At 42.1% G+C, this 22,481-nt stretch overlaps 1 protein-coding gene across 1 annotated transcript; it reads left to right on the forward strand.

The window, feature by feature from the left end:
* Window positions 1-540: 540 nt before the first annotated feature.
* Window positions 541-22,372, forward strand: Cwc25 (CWC25 spliceosome associated protein). Its single transcript, XM_076869858.2, has 10 exons — window positions 541-698; window positions 4,558-4,730; window positions 12,013-12,249; window positions 14,855-14,924; window positions 15,756-15,883; window positions 16,563-16,626; window positions 17,608-17,819; window positions 18,116-18,214; window positions 20,764-20,925; window positions 21,562-22,372. The coding sequence occupies exons 1-10, from the start codon at window positions 681-683 to the stop codon at window positions 21,674-21,676; spliced, it is 1,278 nt and encodes a 425-aa protein (XP_076725973.2). The 5' UTR covers window positions 541-680; the 3' UTR covers window positions 21,677-22,372.
* Window positions 22,373-22,481: the final 109 nt, after the last annotated feature.

Here is a 22,481-nt window from a genome sequence, read left to right on the forward strand (position 1 = left end):
TTCAAAAGTAAAAAGAACCCAATCAAGGAAATGGGGAAGCTGGCCGACTTTTTAAAGGTTTGGCTCAGGGAAGCTGATAGAACTTGATGGTTTCTATCGATCTCCGTAAGATAAACCTGGAGTGAGGAGCTTGGCTGGAAGTGAAGGTTTGAAGAGCGCCGAATCGACAGTCAGTCGACAGACTGGGGTGTGGGGTTGGGCGCGGGGAGGTACCTAGGCTGTTCCACACAGAGGTCCAGCCTGGGGGACCTCTGGCACGCTATGCCAGGACCCTGGCACGCTACCATGGCCACAAGCCGTGCCGGAGGCCGGCCGCAAGCTGTAACTGCACTCAGAAGCGGCATCCTAACAGTTAGGGAGCTCAGGCGAAATACCGAGCCGAGGTAGCCAAAAGGAGACCACAGAAGGTATGACAATGGGTCCTGAAACTTTGAGGAAACGGCACGATAGGCCACCGTCATGTAGCGCGACAGCTAGGATTAAACGTCATGACTCTGCGACGTCGACGCGGCAATATGACGCCACTCCCGGAAGTGTCCTCGACCGGGCGATGAAAGTGGCAGCCAGTGCCGGTCAGGGCCAGGTTCGGAGAGGCCGTCCCTGAACTCTTTCCCCTACGTTTCTTCTTGATCTTCCCTGAATCTTCCACATCCGCGTAGCGAGAAGACGTCTCTGTCATCATGGGAGGCGGAGACCTGGTGAGTGGAGGGAGCCCGGAGACCGACTGGCGCTGGGGACGGAAATTGGCAGGGAGTGGGGTGGGGGCGGAGTGGGTAACCGTGGTGACGGAGCCTCGCTGTGGGGGAGGAGGGGGCGGTAACTCTGGAGAGGGGAGGCATCTTTAGGACCTTGGAGTGAAGAGTTCGAGGTGTGTCGCGAATGGGGCTGGTGATGGTTGTGTGCTCGTTGATGGGGGCTCTCTGGGCTGGAAATTCTGGGTAGACCGGAAAGGGGGAGAGATGTTTAGGAAAGGAGGCAGATATTGAGGAATAGCACACAGATTTGTTTGTATATCTTGTCTTGGGACACATCTCCTCTTCTTACCTAGGAGTTCAGAGCCGTGCCCTGGGCTGTAGTGTGAGTAATTTGTGCCTGGTTCTCCCTGTCCCTTAGCCAGGCCTTTTGAAGGGAACCATTTTAAGCCTGAAGGAATCTTCATGTCCACTTTTATTTCATGTCTCTGTCATTGCTCATTCTGATCTGTAGTTACAGAGCTTTTCTTTGGTTGGATTCATAGCACTTATGTAAGTTAAGTGGCAGTTTCTCCTAAGTTTTTTTTTTTTTTCACACAATGCCTTTGTTTTTATGTGGTGCTGAGGATTGAACCGGGTCCCGCCCTTGCTAGGCGAACACTCTACTGCTGAGCCACAATCCCAACCCCAGTTTCTCCGAAGTTGTGTCGTTGATTTGCAAGGGACTGAGGCCTTAAATAGGGCAAAGGTATCCAGAAGGGCACAGTGCAAGATTAGGAAAGTACCAACCTCCTGAAAGTGGAGCTAATTGAATCAGTAAATAGGTCAGCTTAGACACCTATTCAGTAGCCCTAGTATTTTTCAGATGTTCTCAATTAGACTGAGTTCCAGGACTCCATCAAGCTTCCTGTGAAAATTTAGTATATTCTTCAGGTAACTGAAGGAAAACTCTAAGTCAGTGTTTCTTAATCTCAGAGCTCTTGACAGTTTGGACTAGATAATTCTTTGTAGATGGGGGAGCAGAGGGGACTTGGATTGCCCTGTGAATTGTAGGATGTTTAGTAGCATCTCTGACCTCTAGTTGCTAGATGCCAAAAGCACCGTCTTCCCTTCATGTGACAACTAGAAATGTTTCCAGACAATTCCACCATCCCTTGAGGGTGGGGAGCACATATGGTTGAAGCAGGGAGGAAAGGGATAACTAGTAGGGTAAGTGGGGGAGATGAGGAAGGAAGGATGGATGGATGGACTGAACAAAGGAAAGACTGAAGAAAGGAAGGAATGACCTGACACAGGGGAAAGGCACTTAAGGAAGGAAAGAGAAAAGCAAAAAATAAGGGAGCTCTCATTGACTGCACATTTTCTATCTGCCAGGTATTTTGTGTACATTTTATCTTTGTAACTGGTCTTCAGTCTTGGCCCTCTGTGGTCCACATTTCACATGATAGCGGGTTATGCCTCTTACCTGCATATAACTGTTTCCTGCCATTAACTGGATAAACTCTAATCTCTTCACATGGCTTGTAAAGCCCTTAATCTTCTGTTTTTTGTTTTGTTTTGTTTTAAGAACTGGAGATTGAACCCAGGGGCATTTTACCACTGAGCCACATACCCAGCCCTTTTTATTTTTTATTTTGAGACAGGATCTCACTAAGTTGCTTAGGGCCTCTTTAAATTGCTGAGGCTAACCTTGAACTTTGACAGTTCTCTTTCCTCAGCCTAAGTTGCTGGGATTACAGGTGTATACCACTGCACCCATTGATCTGCTTCTTAGTTGACTTCATCTTGTACCCCTTCTCCATCAGTTTGCATTCCACCTCTAGCTACACTGAATTATTTGTGCTGTGTTCTTTCTCACTACTGGGGCTGTAGTTGCTGAATGCTGTTTCCTGTGTTTGAAAACCTGCCCTCCTGCCAGGCACAGTGGCACATGCCTATAATCCTAGTGGTTAGGGAAGCTGAGGCAGGAGAATCATAAGTTCAAAGCCAGCCTCAGGAATTTAGTGAGGCTCTAGGCAAATTAGTGAGACCCTGTCTCAGAATATAAACTAAAAGGGGCTGGGGATATTGCTCAGTGGTTAAACATCTCTGGGTTCAATAACCAGTACCAAAAAAACAAAAAACAAAACAAAACAAAAACAACAAAAAATCTGCCCTCCTATTGCCTACTTCCCACTCCATCAGGCTAATTTAGAATTGTCCTTAGATGTTACATCCTTGGAGAAACTTCTGATGGGCAGTGTTAGCCAGGGGAATAGCTGATGGAGAGAAGAAAGAGAAGAAACATTCTTTGAGGATAAAGGATTTTAGTTTTTTTTTTTTCTTTTTTGTGGTGCTGGGGATTGAACCCAGGGCCTTATGCATGCAAGGCAAGCACTCTATCAACTGAGCCATATCCCCGACCCCTCTTTGAGGGTAAAGGAGAAGATCAGAACCAAGGCGAGTTTCCTGGGAAGGAACATTGAAGGAAGTCCTAGGTAGGTTATAAAGTAAATTTAGGGATCTGGGTTGTAAAAGAACTGAAGGAAAGGAATGTTGTATTCCTAAGAAGGAATGCTTAATGCCAGTGAGTTCTGTTGCCTTTCTAAATACATACCATCCTCCCTCCCTCCCTGCCCCATTCCTCCTGTTTTGCCATCACCAACTCCCATTTTAGGGATGGCCAGTGAAAGTACAAGATTAAAACTGTTTGAAGGGAACTCAGGAGGGTCCAGGTCCATCCTGCACAACTTTATGTACTGTTAGAAATATTGGGGTGTTATAAGAAATCTGATATGTGCTCAAAAGCTACTGGGCAGCCAGGAGTGGTGGCTCACATCAGTAATCCCAGCAGCTTAGGAAGCTGAGGCAGGAGGATGGTGAGTTCAAAGCCAGCCTCAGCAACTTCGAGGTGTTAAGCAACTCAGTGAGACCGTGTCTCTAAATAAAATGTAAAATAGGCCTGGGCATGTGGCTTAGTGGTCGAGTGCCCCTGAGTTCAATCCGCGGTACTCCCCATCCCTCCAAAAAATGCTGCTGGGCAAAGCAAACTTTACTTCTTCAGTAAGGTATGCTACCAGAAAGAATCTGGCAAACAAGCACATTGGGTAGGAAGTCTGCCCAGGTTTTTATCCCTAATGCAGCATTGCCTCTTACTCTGATAATAGGAGTTCGGGGTTACAGTCTGTGTGATTGACTAATTTAAAATTGGGAAGTGCAAGGGGAAGGGATATAGTTATGTTTGGATTACCTACAAGCATTATGATTGGAAGACTGAGGACAAGGGGAGATATATTGGGGGGGGGTGCTCCAAATGGCTCCATTGCAACCTCATAGTTTTGTGACTTAAAAAGAGCTCCACCTAACTACACACTCTGCAATTTAAGTTTTAAATTACAGCAAACACATTTTTGTTAACTCAGACTATAGGTTTAACTTTTTTTTTTTTTTTTGATACTGAGGATTGAACCCAAGGGCACTCAATTACTGAGTCACATCCCCAGCCCTTTTTTTTTTTTTGTATTTTATTTAGACACAGGGTCTCATTGAGTTGCTAAATACCTCACTTTTGCTGAGGCTGGCTTTGAACTCACGATCCTCCAACCTCTGCCTCTCAATTCACTGGGATTATTATAGGTTTTAACTTTGACAGAAAAGAGAACATTAATCTTACAGTACTTAAACACCCTCTCCATGTGAGAAATTATTGGATGTAAATCTTGTTATTGCAAAAGATATCTTCTCCCCCACTGTTTTTTTTTTTGGGGGGGGCGGGTGTTGGGGATGGAACCCAGGACCTCATGTATGTAGGCAAGTACTCTACTATTCTACCATTGAGCTATAACCCCCAGCTGAATTATTTTCTCCCTACTTCCATTCACCACAGAATTTGAAGAAAAGCTGGCATCCACAGACCCTTCGCAATGTGGAGAAAGTGTGGAAGGCCGAGCAGAAGCATGAGGCAGAGCGGAAGAAGATTGAAGAACTGCAGCGGGAATTGCGAGAGGAGAGGGCCCGGGAAGAGATGCAGCGCTATGCCGAGGATGTTGGGGCTGTCAAGTAAGTTAGAAGTTGGGTGTCCTGATGTACAGAAAATTGCAGGACTGACTGCAGATGCCTAATCCAGATGTTGCATGATGGCTTAATGATTAAGTGCATGGGTTTTGGAGTGGGATTGACCTGGATTCTAAGGTTGGCTGTGCCTTGCTGTGAAACCGGGAGCCTTGGTTACTTTAGTAGAACCAGTTCTTAAGGCTTATTGAAGATCAAATGAGATTACATATTTAGGACTTAGTGTAGGCCACATTCCTGGTAGACTGTTGACAAATAAGCATGGCTGAGGATGGTTGTCTTTTCCTTGTTTCTTGATATGTGTTCACATCTCAGTCCTGCCTTTGTGTGCGAGCTCTTTTTATTGGGGCAATGAGGTCCCGTGGGAGGAGGTAGATGGTGTGTCTGTCAACCAAACCTGTGTGGTTATGGACAGTCCTATTGGATCAGTCAGTCAGTTTCTTATATAATACATGCTAGGAATAACAGATATCATAAAAGGAAATGGGAGTAAATTTATGTTTTGAGACAGTAAAAAGCATAAAACCTGTTATTCATTCCTAAATCAGGATGACATTAAAAATATCGATAGAATAAAGTTGAGTAATCTGTACTGACATTCCCATGACTTCGTGGACAAAGTTTTCAGGGTAGTCGGTGGCTCACTTCTGTATTGGATATTTGGGCTTTTTCTTAATAATCATGATAGGTTTGTGACATTGATGATTGTATGCATATGGTACCAGGTGCAGTGGTGCATACCAGGGGCTTGGGTGGCTGAGACAGGAGGATTATAAATTCAGGGCCAGCCTTAGCAATTTAGTGAGGCCGTAAGCAACTTAGTGAGATCCTGTCTTGAAATAAAAATTTAAAAAGGCTGAGATGTGGCTCGGTGGTAAAGTGGCTCTGGGTTCAATCCCCAATACTAAAAACAATAACAATAACAAAACACAAAATAACATTGATTATAAGTTTCATATGCACATGAAACTTAGTTTCAGTTTATGGAAATGCTGTGATGGAACTGTAGCAGGAAAGTAGATTGGGGAAAAGGCTGTTCTGATTTTTTTTTTGGTTGGTTTTATTTTATTTGGAATTGAACCCAGAGGTACCATTGTGCTCATCTTGCCCAGCTCCTGATATTTTTTGATCCCTTCCCCTTGTGTCCTCCAACATTATAAAAACAAAGGTTAGCATGTGGGTCCCTTCCCTCTTTTTTTGGTCTTTAATGAAGATATATTTAGATAATCTTCTTATCCATTTGGCTGATTTGTATAGTTCTTTGCACAGTTTCATGCTTTTAATGTAGTCAGTAAAACATCTTTTCTATTTAACGATTCACTTCTGTGGTTCAGGTAATCTTTTCCATGTATGAAATGCATCTCAGAATGAAGAAAACCTTTAATACTTAATGTGATCTCAAAATTCATCTCTAAAATAGAATGTTTCTTTAATATTTACTGATAATATTGGAAAATTACATTTCCTAAACAATGGTCTATACTGATGTTTCTCAACCCTTGCACTTTATAATGGGCTTGGAAGATTAAATAAAGATGGGATGAGGGGCTGGGGTTGTGGCTCATTGGTAGAACACTTGCCTTGCACGTGTGAAGCACTGGGTTCAATCCTCAGCGCCACATAAAATAAATAAAATAAAGGTATTGTATCCCTCTACACTATATATATATATGAATGAATGATAGGTTTGTGACATTGATGATTGTATGCATATGATACCAGGTGCAGTGGTGCATACCAGGGGCTTGGGAGGCTGAGACAGGAGGATTACAAATTCAGGGCCATGTGTATGTATATATGTATGTATATATATATATAAATAAAGATGGGTTGAGTTCCACCTAAGTCTTTTCCTTTGGAATATAGGGGTAGTGTGAGGCAGGGCAACTATGTGTTTTAAAAGGCCCCCTGGCACGGTACACTGGCACATGTCTATAATCTCAGCAATTTGGGAGCTGAGACAGGAGGATCACGAGTTCAAGGCCAGCCTTTGCAAATTAGCAAGATACTCCCTGAAAATAAAAATATAAAAAAGGGCTGGGGATGTAGCTCAGTGGTAAAGTGCCCCTGGATTTAATCCCCAGTATCAAGAGTAAATAAATAAATAGTCCCCTATTGTTATACAGCTTTGATTGAGAATTGGATCTGTGTCCTTAATGATAGCAACAACAACAACAGAAACTTTGTTTTCACATGCTTTGCCCCCCAAATCTTTCCTTATTTAAAAACTCATAATAACAGTTTGACAACAGTAACTGACTACATTTTAGAGATGAGGATATAAGGGTGCCTAGAGTTATCCAGCTGATTTCTGGTAGAACCAGATGCCAAGCTCTGTGGCCCTGGATTCCAACTATACATGTTCTCTTCCTAGGGCCTGAGTAAGGCTGATATGAATTGAGTCCTTTTGGGATTAGGTGGAGCCAGGCAGTTACTACTACTTTATATAAGTATCTGCCTTCATTTTTCATATCCTTTCTTCTGTATTTGGCCCAGTTGTCTTTCCCCTAGAAGCTCTTGAATTTTGTCTGCAGTCTCCTCTTCTTCTTCTTCTTCTTCTTCTTCTTTTTTGAGTCCTAGGGATTGAACCCAGGGGCGTTTAACCACTGAACTACATCCCCAGCCCTTTTTTATGTTTTATTTAGAGACAGGGTCTCACTGAGTTGCTTAGGGCCTCACTAAGTAGCTGAGGTTGGCCTTGAACTTGCAGTCCTCCTGCCTCAGCCTCCCAAGCCTCTGGGATTACAGGTATGCGCCACTGCACCCAGCTCCTCTTACCTTTCTTTCTTTCTTTTTAAAATATCTTTATTTTTTAGTTGTAGATGGGCAATACCTTTATTTATTTATTTTTATGTGGTGCTGAGGCTCGAACCCAGTGCCTCACACATGCTAGGCAAGTGCTCTACCACTGAGCCACACAGACTCTGTGTCATTGTATATTCAGCTGCCTAACAGGTAGTTCTACTTTTTGACCCAGAAGTTCAAGAGTCACCTCAACACACACTTAGCTCTCATCAGCCCCATTTGGTGATTTGTAGACCTATGGGCCTTACCAGTAGCCAGTGAATCTACTTCATCCTTCTGGCCTTTTCATCTTTCTGACACATAGGAGATATTTTTACAGATTAACAAATGAGTCTTTATTCCCAGCTCCTCCTCCTGTTAGTGTCAGGTATACACAGGCAAACTTCTGATTATCTTTGACATGTATTTTAACTGCTCCCTCATCCCCTCCACTGGCTATGGTGGTTTGTGGTTGTCCTGGCTTCTCAGGAGGCTGAGAGGAGGAGGATTCCTTGAGCCTAGGAGTTTAGGGTCAACCTTGGCAACATATCAGGACACTATTTCTTGAGGACATTTAAAAAAAAAAATCTTTTTTTTTTGATACTAGGGACTGAGCCCATAGGTGCTTTACCACTGAGCCACATCCCCTGCCCTTTTTATTTTGAGACAAGGACTAATTTGCTTAGAACCTTGCTCAATTGCCTTGAACATGGCTATCCTTCTTCCTCAGCCTCCCAAGTTGCTGTGATTACAGGTGAGTGCCACCACACCTGGCTTTCTTTCTTTCTTTCTTTTTTTTTTTAAGAATTTTTTTAGTTGTCAATGGACCTTTATTTTATTATTTGTATGTGGTGCTAAGTATCAAACACAGGGCCTCACATTTGGAAGGCAAGCGCTCTACCACTGAGACACAACCCCAGCCCCCTGGCTTTCTTTCTTTCTTGAGCCCAGGGGTGCTTTACCACTGAGCTATATTCCCAGCTCTTTTTATTTATTTATTAATTTATTTAGTTATAGTTGGACACAATACCTTTATTTTATTTATTTATTTTTATGTGGTGCTGAGGATCAAACCCAGCACTTTGCATGTGCTAGGCGAGCGCTCTAGCGCTGAGCCACAACCCCAGCCCATTTATGTTTTATTTTTAAGGTGGGGGCTTCTAAGTTGCTGAGGGCCTTGCTAAGTTGGCTGAGGCTGGTCTTGAACTTGGGATCTCCTGTCTTAACCTCCTGAGTTGGTATTACAGGCATGTACCACCCTGCCGGGTTTCACTATGTCCTTAATTTCTGTCAAAAAAGTACTTCCTAGCTCAAGGTTCATTGACTATGAAATTATCAGACATTGAATCCATGATTGTTGGGCATCTGTCTAGAAGACATAGCCATAGTCCCAGCCATTTAGGAGTTTAAAACTTGGTGGGAGAGAGAAACACATACATAAGTAACACAAAGAACAGCCAGCATTTATTGATACTTACTTTGTGCCATGATTCTGCTGAGTGACTTAAAAATCCATTAACTGGGCAAGGAATGTAGTTCAGTGGTAGAGTACTTGGCTAGCATACACCATGCCCTGGGTTCAATTCTTAGTACCATAAAAACAACAACAATAAAAAAATCTAAAAATCCATTGACTGACTTAATTCCCAGCAACCCTATGAGGTAGATAGTATTATATCCCCATTTGATAGGTGAGGACACCAAGGCTCAGAGGACTTACTTGACTATAGAGCCAGGATTCAGGTCCATGTTGCTTGACTCCAGAACTTATCCTCTTTTTATTTATTTATTTTTTCTGAGACAGGGTCTCACTACGTTGCCCAGTGGTCTTGAACTCCAGGACTTAAGCCATCCTCCTACTTTGGCCTTCCTAGTAGGTGGGATTATAGAACTTGTACTCATAATTGTCATGCTATATTCCCTATCAGGAAATGAGCCTCTGAGAATATTCTAGTTACCATTGACCTTCCTGCTCAGACCTCCTTATGATGTGATATGGTCTGCCCTATACAATCAGTTCTTTTCCTCTCAGACCCAGGAGTTTTCTATTGTTTGGATTATAGAATACACAAAACTAGGCAGGGGCTTGGAGTTGTGGCTCAGCGATAGAGAGCTCGCCTCTCACATGCGATGCTCTGGGTTTGATCCTCAGCACCACATAAAAATAAATAAATAAAATAAAGGTTATTGTGTTCAACTACAGCTAAAAATAAATAAATATTTAAAAAAAAAACTCCACAGGAAAATTCCCAAGGAAATGATGTTCATGTTTCATTGTTATTAGCTTTTGGCCCTTTATCTTCTAAGCATTTATGGTATTTTCTTGTAATTTTATTAAACATTTATTTTGATCACAACTGCAATAAAAATATAAATAAATAAATGTATTATCTTCAAATATATCCCACTTCCCATGCTGTTTTAAATAAAAAAATTGTTTAATGTTTCTTTTTTTTTTTTTAAAGAGAGTGGGGGGGGGAGAGAGAGAGAGAGAGAGAATTTTTTTAATATTAATTTTTTAATTATCAGCGGACACAACATCTTTGTTTGTATGTGGTGCTGAGGATCGAACCCAGGGCCGCACGCATGCCAGGCGAGCGTGCCACCGCTTAAGCCACATCCCCAGCCCATGTTTAATGTTTCTTTATAGATTACTTAATCATAGTTGTCCCGCCTATGATTTTATTCATTTATTATTTTTTGAGGTGCTGGGGATCAAACCCAGGGCTTTGCACATGTTAAGTGCTCTGCCCCTGAGCTACTGGTGCCCCTAGCTCGCCAGTATGTTCCCCTGCTCCAGTACTGGGTATTGGATCCAGTGGTGCTTTAATATTACTACTTCCAAACCGCCCCTGTCTTCCCCAGACAAGGTCTTACTAAGTTGCCCAGGTTGACCTCAGATTTACAGTCCTCCTGCTTCAGCCTCCCTAGTATCTGGGATTACAGGTGTGTTATCTCACCCAGTGCCATATACAATTTAAAAACAGACTATAACTTGTTCTAAAATTCTTCTTAAACTGGCGTCTGGTCCATTTTGTACTGCCAGTTTGGCTCTTGTAAGACACCACTTGTGATGAAGTTCCAGGGATCTTCTTTCTCTCTAACTTGGAACATGACTTCCCAAACTGCAAAGCTCCCTCCTTCCCAGGAGCCATGATATACCCAGGGCCTTGTATATGCAGGGCAAGCACTCTACCAACTGAGCTGTATCCCCAGCCCTCTGGAGCCCTGGTTTTAATAGTTGTCAGCCTCCTTCCTGGTCTCCGATTTATTTACATGAGAGATTTAGGAAATCCTTTGTTTACATGAAAGACACCACTACCTGTGGTATTCCTTTTAAAGTCCCACTACAGTCTTCCATTATCCACCAGGGTGCAGCTCTCCCTTGTGCTCCTAACTCCAGTGATGTGAGCAATGCCAGGCAAACCGCATGGAACCTGACCCATAACCACAATCATTTCTTAATTATAGACTATAATGTTTCTCCAACCAGTGCTTTTATTTTTTTACTAATTTTTTTTTGTAGTTGTAGATGGAGAGCATGCCTTTATTTTATTTATTTATTTTTATGTGGTGCTGAGGATTGAACCCAGTGCCTCACGTATGCTAGGCAAGCGCTCTACCACTGAACACCCCTAGCCCCATCAAACCAATGCTTTTAATAGGAAAACATTTTTCTAAAGTGTTGTGTTGGTTTATTCTTATTAAAAATGTCCGTGGGAGTGGCAGGGAAAGAGTGGCAGAGCATGTGCCTAGTATGGGCAAGGCCCTGGGTTTGATCCTTGGCACTGAAAAAAAAAGTCCAAACATGCAAGTAAGTAGATATCCTCCCAGTTATTATGTAACTTCAAAACAAACAAATACACAAAATTAAAGTCATATTCAAAGCACTTTGAGCATTTTGAGTTTAATGCTACAAATAATACTGTTTGGATGAAATGAATTGGCTGTGAGCTGATGTTGGCTGCTTCTATACACCTTTACTATTTGTGATATGAGGGTCCATTTTCTCACCATGTTTCTCCCTAGAATCACAGGGAAATATTTGCTTGACATGATACTATGACATCATTTGTGCCCTGTGCCATGCTCTACCTTTGGCTTAAAAACATTATTTATGTATTAGGTTATTTTTGATCTTATTATCTCCTCAAACATGTAGTGTTATTACTGGTTCTATTGTGTCAGGCACCAAAACAAAATAAATACGAGTGATTATGTGATCACTGACATTATTTTTGGTGATAAGACAATGATGTAGAATGAGCCTATTAATTGTTTTAGATTATGTTTTGAAATTATGCTTTAAGTATATGAAAATGATTTCTCCTCTTAATTGTAAGCTCTACAAGGGCAGGCACCATTTCACCATGCTTGCCACGTGGTAAGCACCTATAGATTGAGTCCTGCTCTCATTGGGTTTTCTGTGCAGGTTTGCCGGAATCTACATTTCCTTTGAATTGTATATATTGTTTTCTTCAACCAGGAAAAAAGAAGAAAAGTTGGACTGGATGTACCAGGGTCCTGGTGGGATGGTGAATCGTGATGAGTACCTGCTGGGGCGCCCCATTGACAAATATGTTTTTGAGAAGATGGAGGAGAAGGAGGGGGGATGTTCTTCTGAGACAGGACTCCTTCCGGGCTCTATTTTTGCTCCGTCTGGTGCCAATTCCCTGCTTGACATGGCCAGCAAGATCCGGGAGGACCCACTCTTCATCATCAGGTGCTGCTGAGGGTATGGGAAGAGGGTTTGTTACAGGATGCTTGGAGACCCTGCAAAGGCAGTGGGTTGCTGGCTTTGCAGTTGGTTTTCCCTTGACTTTTATCTGTCAAGTATGGCGTGAACCACATCCCCAGCCCTCCTTCCTGATGTTGGGAAGGAGGCTCCATTAACATTGTCAGTTCTTGGCTGTACGGGAAGGTATTGGCAAATGTACCAAACCAGACCAGATTTATTCATTTGTCCCTTAAACAAAAATAGGAGGTTGAAGCAAGGTGACAAAGATTGGCAACTTCTTGGAAAACTGGGGATCTGTGTGAAGTTGGCTAAGTGGGTGAACAGGCCTTCTTATCTTCCACTTCTTTTTTGCAAGGTGGGCAGCAGCACCCTTTAAAAAGAAACTTCAGATGGGTGTGGCCTGGGTTCGATCCTCAGCACTACATACAAACAAAGATGTTGTATCTGCTGAAAACTAAAATGTAATATTTTTTTAAATATTAAAAAAAAAAACATTACAGATCAGGGCTGAGAATATAGCTCAGTCAGTAGAGTGCTTATTAAAAAAAAAAAAAAAGAAAGAAAGAAACTTCAGAATTTTGAAACCCCAATGTGTGACAGATAAAAGTAGAGCTACTCATACTATACATATTTATTTTGGTTTAGTTTGCGTTATTTTCTTTTCAAGTGTGTAAGAATAATTGAAAAATATTTATTTTTATTTAAAAGTTTTTCTTTTGCAAATTTTCTTTTTTTATTAAGAGAGAGAGTGGGAGAGAGAGAGAATTTTTTTTTTTTTTAAATAGAGCGTGAGAGAGAGAATTTTAATATTTATTTTTTAGTTTTTGGCGGACACAACATCTTTGTTTTGTATGTGGTGCTGAGGATCGAACCCGGGCCGCACGCATGCCAGGCAAGCGCGCTACTGCGTGAGCCACATCCCCAGCCCTTGCAAATTTTCTTTAAAGTTATTTATCTATTAAAGATATTGTATATGTTACAAATGTTTTGTCCCATATTGTTAGCTTCCTAATTTATTATAGTAAAATATAGGTAATAATTTACCTTTTTAGCCACTTTAAAAAAAAAATATTTGTTTTTTAGGTGTAGATGGACACAACACAATGCCTTTATTTTTATGTGGTGCTGAGGATCGAACCCGGGTCCCACCTGTGCTAGGCGAGCGCTCTACTGCTGAGCCACAATCCCAGCCCCTGTTTTTTTTTTTTTTTATTGGTGTATTTATATTATCATTTTTAATGTCTCTGTTGAATGGTTATGCCATGACTTATCTTGTTAATATTCTATCATTGAATCTCTAACTTGTTTCCAAATTTTCATTGTTATAAAATGAAAACTTCATAGCGACCTTCCCTGGTTTTTCCTTATAGTAACAAATTCTTTCTCTCTTTTTTTGTACCAAGGATTGAACCAAGGGGCGCTTAACTACTGAGCGACATACCCAGTGCTTTTTTGAATTTTATTTAGAGATAGGGTCTCATTGAGTTGCTTAGAATCTTGCTAAGTTACTGAAGCTGGCTTTAAACTTGCAGTCCTCCTGCTTCAGCCTCCTGAGCCACTGGGAGTACAGGTGTGCATCACTGGGTCCAGCTAGTAGCAAATTCTTGAATTTGAAAATACAATTCTAGAATTTCTGAAATGAAAGAGTATGAGCTGACCAGGCATGGTGGTGCACACCTGTAATCCCAGCTACTAGGGATGCCAAAGCAAGAGGATCACAAGTTTGAGGCTATCCTGGGCAATTTAGTGAGATCTGTCTGAAAATAATAAGAAGGGTTAGGGATATAGCTCAGAGGTAGAGCATTGGGTTCAATACTCAGTACTACCAAAAAAAAAAAAAAAAACAGTTTGTGTTGATTGTGATAAGTGTTGTCAAATAATCCTTCAGGAAGGTTGATCAGTTTACCCTCCTATTGAGAGTATACGAGAGTAAAATTTCTTAAAAGAAGAATCAGGTGGGCATGGTGGCACACGTCTGTATCCCAGTGGCTTGGGAGTCAGAGACAGGAGGATTGTGAGTTCAAAGCCAACCTCAGCAACAGCAAGGTGCTAAGCAACTCAGTGAGACCCTGTCTCTAAATAAAAGTACAAAACAGGGCTCGGAACTCAGTGAGACCCTGTCTCTAAATAAAAGTACAAAACAGGGCTCGGATATGGCTGGCTCAGAGGTTGAGTACCCCTGAGTTCAAGGCCCAGTACCTCCCCTACCAAAAAGAGAGGAATCAGTGCATTGACTTTATTTTCCAGGTGATTATTATTATAAAAGATGGAGGTAGTTTTTGAAATGTTGCAACCAATCAATATATAAGGTGACACTCATTTACTTGACCAGGTGGGAAGCCTTGAGTATGGTGCCCAACGAGAAAAAATTTTAACTCACTGTCTTGCATGGCAGTGTCCCATAGTAGACTTTCCCCACAAGATACAGTCTCTTATGCAGATTTGGGGGAGATTTTTGGCTTCCATGCCATCCTGTAGATTTCAACAAAGCATTTCTTACAATAGTGGTTATATAGAATTTGGAGAGGAGAATGATTTAATCTTCCTTCTAAGAGAAATATTAATGATTTTTATAATGTTTTCCATTTAGGAAGAAAGAGGAGGAGAAAAAAAGAGAGGTATTGAACAATCCTGTGAAAATGAAGAAAATCAAAGAATTGGTAAGTCATGCATCAAATAAGCATAAAGTAGCCTTTAGGTACTTTTTTGTTTTGTTTTGGTATGGGGGATTGAATCACTGAACTACATCCCAACCTTTTTTTAAATTTTATTTGAGACAGGGTCTTGCTAAGTTGCTGAGCCTGACTTTGAATTTGTGATCCTCCTGCCTCAGCCTCCCAAGTTGTTGGTATTATGGGAATGTACCACCACATCCAGCTGTCTTTTAGCTACTTAATATAAGATCTTCCCTTTGTTTCTTCCTACCAGGGAAAACAGAATGATGTTTAAGAGTTTTCTTTTAGACACCATCTCTTGGTGATATTTATGCAATCTTAATAAGTTTAAGTAATCTCAATTTCCTTTTTTGTCTTCTGGTTGGAAAAAGCACCCCTGTACTCACATATTTTCAGGAAAAGAGGGGTGTAGGTCATGCCTATGGAATCATGTATGCAGTATGCACAGGGGATTGGAGTGTCCTCTGTTATGGCTCACCATTCACATAACATATGGTTACTCTTTGAGCAGTTGGTAATTTTTGCAGTCTCTGATTACTTCCAAAGGAGTTAGAGTTTCTTTGAGTGGAAAGAATGGAAACTCCTAGGGAGTGGTTCTGGGGATGTTTAAAACACAGATTCCTAGTACACTCACCAGAGGTTCTGTTTGGGAATCTAGGGTGCATTGTGTACAACCAGGTTTGTTGACACGGAGCTCCTGAGAATGCCCTGGACCCCTGTAGAGGCATGGCATCAGTTTGTATGAACCAGTCCCCTCAGAAGGGACTGACAAAGGTTTCAATAACCTTGAAAGTTTATGTTCTGGACACTTTCTAGTTGCAAATGAGTTTGGAAAAAAAGGAGAAGAAGAAAAAGAAGGAGAAGAAAAAGAAGCACAAGAAACACAAACACAGAAGCTCGAGTAGTGATCGCTCCAGCATGGACGACGAGCCCAGCCGGGGGAGGTGAGCGAGTCAGGCAGCCTCCAGCACTGACTCACTTGCCCATTCATTCTTTCATTCCACAACAGGAACTGGAAACTGCCCCTCGCTGGGGTTTCAGTGGTGAACACTTGGACGTAGGCTTTGTGCCAGTTTGTTTTCTAGCATTAGAATTCCCTGGAGATGCTATATGTGGGTGGGTCTCCTGGTGTGCTACTGGAGAGACACCCCTAAGAGAACTGGTCACAGATCTTAGGTCGACTTCCTGGCATGACTGTTTCATCTTAGCTGAGTCTTCAGGACTGCCATGGGATTCACATAGGGTTTTTTTTTTTTTTTTTTTTTTTTAATGGATGAATGGGCCTATGACTGTCCCATCTGTGTCTTTCCATCTTCCTGTGGGAATAGTCAGCTCTGCTCCTGCTGACTCACCATGAGTCTCTGGAATAGAAACATGAGGTGAGAGGAGAATGTGTTTAGGCATTGGGGCTGAGAAGCTCGGCCCACGACTTTTCACAGGAAAAGCTTAACTGTGCTGATGCATCTTCTAGCAAAGATAGTCCAAATAGAGAAACATACTGCCAAGTAATAGCTGGGAAGTGGGGAAGGTCACACTGGAACCAGGAGGCATGTTTCAGCATGAGAGATTTGAAGTGGACCTGTATGCATTTTCTTTCCAATGTGTGTTTTTTTAATCTCTTAGATCTCAAAAGAAGATGGCAAATCCCTTTCCTGTTTTGTCTAAAGTCCCTGGATATGGCTTACAGGTAGGGATGTGGGCTTCTCAAAGGGAGTGACGGTGGGACTGTGACATGTGCCACCTTGACAAACTACAGATAACAGGGAAATTGGACAGTGGAGGCTGGGGTTGCTGGGGAACAGGCCCACTTCTTATCCCTGAGCTTCTTACATGCCTGAGCGTTCTCTAAGCAAACAGAATCACTTTAGGTATTCTGCCTATCTCTCTGCAGTCAAGATGAAATATATGCATTTTAAGTGTAGAGGTTAATGGCTTTTTACCTGTGGACATCCCTTCATGTTTTTAACTTTTGATGCTGCCCTCCCTGCTGTCTCTTACTTCCTTAGGCTCTAGTGAAGACCTACGCCAATTTAAGTGGTGGGGTGGGTACTTAGGAGGTTTTTTTTGGTGGGGGGTGGCAGGTGGTGGCGGTCCAGGGGATTGAACCTAGGGATGCTCTACCACTGAACTATATCCCCAGCCCTTTTTATTTTGAGACCAGGGCATGCTAAGTTGCCGAGGCTGACATCAAACTTACAATCTTTCTGCTTCAGCCTCTTGAGTTGCCAGGATTACAGGCATGTGCCACCATACCTGGCTGTTTTAGGGTATCCTGAGATAACTGTTCAAATTTTTTATGCTTTTCTGTAATTATTGTGAATTTCTTACAAAATTGATTATTTCATTTTAAATTTTTTTTGGTCCTGGGGATTAAACCAAGGGGATGTTTAGGCGTTTAACCACTAAGTGACATCCGCAGCCCTTATATTTTATTTTGAAAAAGGGTCTCACTAAGTTGCTCAGAGCCTTGCTAAATTGCCTAGGTTAGCTTTGTGCTTGCGATCCTCCTGCTTCAGCCTCCTAAGTTGCTGGGATTTCAGGCATGCGCCACCGCGCCCAGCTGATTTTATTCTTTTCCTTGTTTTATTGCATTGCCTTTTGAACTACTGGATTTTCCTTTGAATAGCTTTTTTTCACCCCCCCCCCCTTCCTTCTCTTAATGATACAGGTCAGGGACTCTGACCGTAACCAGGGACAACAGGGTGCTCTGATGGCTGGGCAGAAGGGAGCGTATGGGATGAAGAACCGTTCCCGGTCTAGAAGCTCCTCGAACTCACCCCTTAGAAACACCAGCAGGAAGAGCAATAGAGAAGCAGGGTCCCGGGACAAGAGGTCTCAATCCCTAGGCAGAAGGTCACGGTCCCCAAGGCCCAGCAAACTGTGAGTATGGAAATTCATTGTGGTATAAACTGTGACTGCAGGGGCCTGGTCACAGTGGTATTTTCTTTTGGTGATGTCCACCCATCAGCTTTCCTAAATGTCTTTGCTTTATTACTTCCTTCATATTATTTTTTAAACTTTAATGTAAGCTTTCAGCCCCTACAACCACATATTTATAGGAATATATTACACTGGTACAATATCCTTTCTCTCATCTTTCTTATGGATTAGTTTTAAGCTCTTTTTTTATTATTTGAAGAATAATCTCTGGAAAATAATCTCTGTGTCCATTACAGGCACAACTTTAAGGCAAACAGGAGAGAGAGGGACCAGACTAAGAGCCCATCACCTAAAAAGGAGGTCTATCAGAGGCGGCATGCTTCTGGATATACCAAGTAAGTTATGAGGGCAGTAGATTAACTTCATATTCTGTAGGCCCTAACCTAGGAGTGGCCTACAGCAGGGCAAGTGGGTAATCTATATGACCTGTTTGCCACACCAACTCTTATTTATCTGGTCAACTTTTAATAGTCTTCCCCCACTCTCATACCTTGTTAGACACATTGAAAGGACAAAGTCAATAGTGTTGATCTAATAAAAACTTTAAGTGAGACTCTTTCATCATATATTGGTCTGGCAGTACTCATAGAAGTTTTCACCCAGAAGTCTATTTTTTAGTTGTCAATGGAGTATTTATTTATTGCGGCTCTGAGGATTGAACCCAGGGTCTCACGCATGCCAGGCAAACACTGTACCATTGAGCCACAACTCCAGCCCTCACCTAGAAGCCTTTTTAAATATTTTGGCTTTTTTACTTTTCTTTTCTTCCTTTTTTTTTTTTAATAACACGATTTATTTTTTATGTGGTGCTGAAGATCGAACCTATAGCCTCGCGCGTGCTAGATGTACACTCTACCACTGAGCCACAACCCCAGCCCGGCTTTTTTACTTTTCATACTGGGGATTAAACCCAGGGCATTTTACCACTGAGTATCATCCCAGTCCTTTTTTTTTTTTGGTACTAGGGATTGAACTCAGGGGCACTCAAACACTGAGCCACATCCCAGCCCTATTTTGTATTTTATTTAGAGACAGGGTCTCACTGAGTTGTTTAGCACCTCACTTTTGCTGAGGCTGGCTTTGAACTTGCGAGTGGAATTACAGGCGTGCACCACCGTGCCTGGCTTTTTGAGACAGGGTCTTGTTATGTTGCCAAGGCTGGCCTTAAGCTTGCAAGAGGTCTTTATGTTATTTGATTGTTCCTTGTTTCTCTTTTTTACTTTGAAGTGCTGGGCATATAACCCAGAACCTTGTGCATGCTAGACAAGAGCTCTACCATCCACCTCTGATTGTCTCATTTTAAAAACCTCCTAGCCTCACTAAATGCTGTAATATATTTTATCTGAGTGAGATTTTATTTTATTTTATTTTTTTTGCAGTACTTGAATTGAACTCAGGGCCTCACTCAGGCTAGGCAAGTGCTCTACCATGAGCTATATCCCCAGCTCGAGTGAGATTTTAATTATTTGATTTGGGGGGTATTGGGGATTGAACTTGGTGACATTCAACCATGGAGCGACATCCCCTGCCCTATTTTGTATTTTTTAAATTTAGAGAGAGAGTCTCACCGAGTTGCTTAGCATCTCACTTTTGCTGAGGCTGGCTTTGAACTCTCAATCTTCCTGCCTCAGCCTCCCAAACTGCTGGGATTACAGGCATGTGCCACCACACCTGGCTTTGAGTGAGATTTTTAAAAGTTTTGTTTTGTGCTTTGTCTTTTCCTAATTTCCCTTTTCTGTTTGTTTTGGTGTCTGTCATTCATTTTTTTGAGGCTTTCCTGAACTGTCTGGTGATATTTCACTTTGCATTCATATTTAAGAGTGAGGTATAAAAAAGCTGAAACACTGTACCCACAGGGGTTTGTCTATTGGTAGGTGATTGGGTAGAGTTGAACTGTTTTTTCAGCTGGGACTCTCAGCTGTCAGTAACTTTGATTCTTTTGTTAGGGACTGGTAAATTTCTCCAGAAAAAAAAAAATCCTCTAGTTGCCTGATCCTGGCTGCTGGCATTCTGAAAGAGTCACAGATCCCATCAGGGACTGGGAGTCTCAGTGTGGAGCATGTGGGCTTCACTTCATCCTCTTTGCAGTGGCCTTGCCAACTTTCTGTGCTGTGCCTGATGCTTCTGAATCTTCTTTTCTCCTGTATGGTTCAGTTTCTCCAGAGGGTAAACCACAGGGTCTCCTATAGATGTTTGGCAGAGTAATCTCCAGCTTCAAGTTTTGGTTGGGAATCCAGGGATATCTCAGTTGCCTCTGGCAAGCCTTTTTTGCAGGGGGTTGGGGGTACCAGGGGTTGAACCCAGGGATGCTTTACCACTGAGCTATATCCCCAACCATTTTTATTTATTTATTTATTTTGAGACAGGGTCTCGCTAGGTTGTTTATAGCCTCGCTAAATTGCTGAGGCTGGCTTTGAACTTTCAATCCTCCTGCCTCAGTCTCCCAAGCTGCTGAGATTATAGGTGTGTGCCACCATGCCCAACTGCCAAGATTGTGAGATTCTAAAAGTGTTTAAAATTTGGGTGAAAACACCTGACCAAGATGTTAAGAGGAGCCAATGCTTGCCTGTAATTTCAGTGACTTGGGACAATCCTAAATTCAAGGTCAGACTTGGCAACTTAGACCCAGTCAAAAAATAATAAAGGGTTAAAGTTGTAGCTCAGTGGTAGAGCACCTTTGAGTTCAATCCCCAGTACCTCTGCACCACACTACGTTAGTAGGAGGGAAACTCATGCTGGACATGGCACTGCTCTGGCCATTTCCTTGGAGAAAGCCATGGGCTGGAGAGCTTGGGTCCTGCCTGACCTTTGTCTCCCTGTGCTGCTTCTGGGATTTTTGCTAGGAGTGAGGTAGAATTGATAGGATGGTTTTTGTGTTCAACAGAAAACTCTCAGCAGAGGAATTGGAACGAAAACGGCAGGAGATGATGGAAAATGCTAAGTGGAGGGAAGAGGAGAGGCTGAACAGCCTCAAAAGGCACGCTAGGGAGGACGAACGGGAACGGAGGCTGGAGAAGCTAGACTCCCGGGATGGGAAGTTCATCCAGTGAGTACATTTCTTCCTGCCTGGGGCTCCATGGGATTGTTCTCAAGGAGAGAGTCTAACAGTGGGGTTCAGTGTGTTCCAGGTGTTGCTGTGTCTGCAGGGAGAATATGGAGCTCAGCTTTAGGACCACCTTTTTTACCACTCGTACCTTCTGGCCAGATAGTGGGAGGTTTTTGATTTGGAAGAGGGAGAAGTGAATAGTATTTTCTCTAAATCTCTGAAATTCTTTGGCATTTCTTATTTATTAATTTATTTTAGTTGTTGAAGGACCTTTTATTTTATTCATTTATTTATATGTGGTGCTGAGAATCAAACCCAGTGCCTCACACATGCTAGGCAAGTGCTCTACGGCTGAGCCATGACCCCAGCCCTGCATTTCTTTTAAATAAGAATTAATGGCTCAGAAAGTCTTTTTTTCCCAATGAGACTTTATTTTCAAAAGCAGATGAATTTTCTCTTATGGACATTTAAAAAATTTGGTTCCAGATGGATTCACTTGAAAATTTTCTATGTGGGCTTAAAAGAGCTTGTTTCTACAGTTGCTTTAAGGCTAGCAACCTGTTTCTTCTAATTCTGCCAGACCTGACCAATTGACAAATGTTTTTAATTTCCATTCCCCCTGTCTTCTCTTCCTAGCCGCATGAAGCTAGAGAGTGCATCTACTTCCTCCCTGGAGGATCGGGTGAAACGGAATATCCACTCTCTACAGAGAACCTCAGTGGCTCTGGAGAAGAACTTTATGAAAAGATGAAAAACATTCTTTTTCTTATTGGTTTTCCTGAATTTTTCAGGGAGGCTGCTAACCCCTTAAAAATTCTCTTTATAAGAGTTCAGTGACTTCTTCCACAGATTTCAAACCACCACTGTTCAAAGTGACTCTTGTCCATCAATTCCTGAAATACTTTGCTTCCTTTGTGAATCAGTGTGACCTGATTATGAGATCCTAAGTAGCTTTTGCAGTATGCAGAGTGGGTTTTAGATTCTGTTTTAATGGGCAGGCACTGAGCCATACCATTGGGAATATTCATCTTGCTCTGGAAAGTGGCCTGCTGGGTTTGTGATGCTTATGACACCTCTTTCCTCACACTTGTGTAAATAGACCTATTTCACTGCCTCAGGATAGATCATACCATTCTGATCTCTCTCCAGAGCCACTTGGATAGATTGTGCTAACTGGGATACATGAATTTATTTGATCTAGTAAATAATATAACAGAATGATGTCAGATTAGGGAACAGCCAAGAGAGTGACAAAGGACCTGGAAGAGAATACAAAAAGCTCTAAGTGAACTGTTAACTATTTGGTTTGTAAAAGTATAATGTGTATATGTACAAATGTATATTTTTTTACATGCTTTAAAAAAAAAGTTTAGCTTTGTGAGAGTATCTTGTTTGCTAAGTGATTTTATTATGTAATATAGTACAGCCACATTGAACCTTGTGAGTGGCGCAGCTTATTTTTCTCTGAATAGGGCACATTTAGGCTATCTATCTGATCTCCCTGCTCCGAGTCTCCCATGTGTGAGCAGTGCAGCAGTGTAGGCAAGTTTTTAGGA

Source organism: Callospermophilus lateralis, chromosome 11 (genome assembly GCF_048772815.1).
Source record: "Callospermophilus lateralis isolate mCalLat2 chromosome 11, mCalLat2.hap1, whole genome shotgun sequence".
NCBI lineage: Eukaryota > Metazoa > Chordata > Mammalia > Rodentia > Sciuridae > Callospermophilus > Callospermophilus lateralis.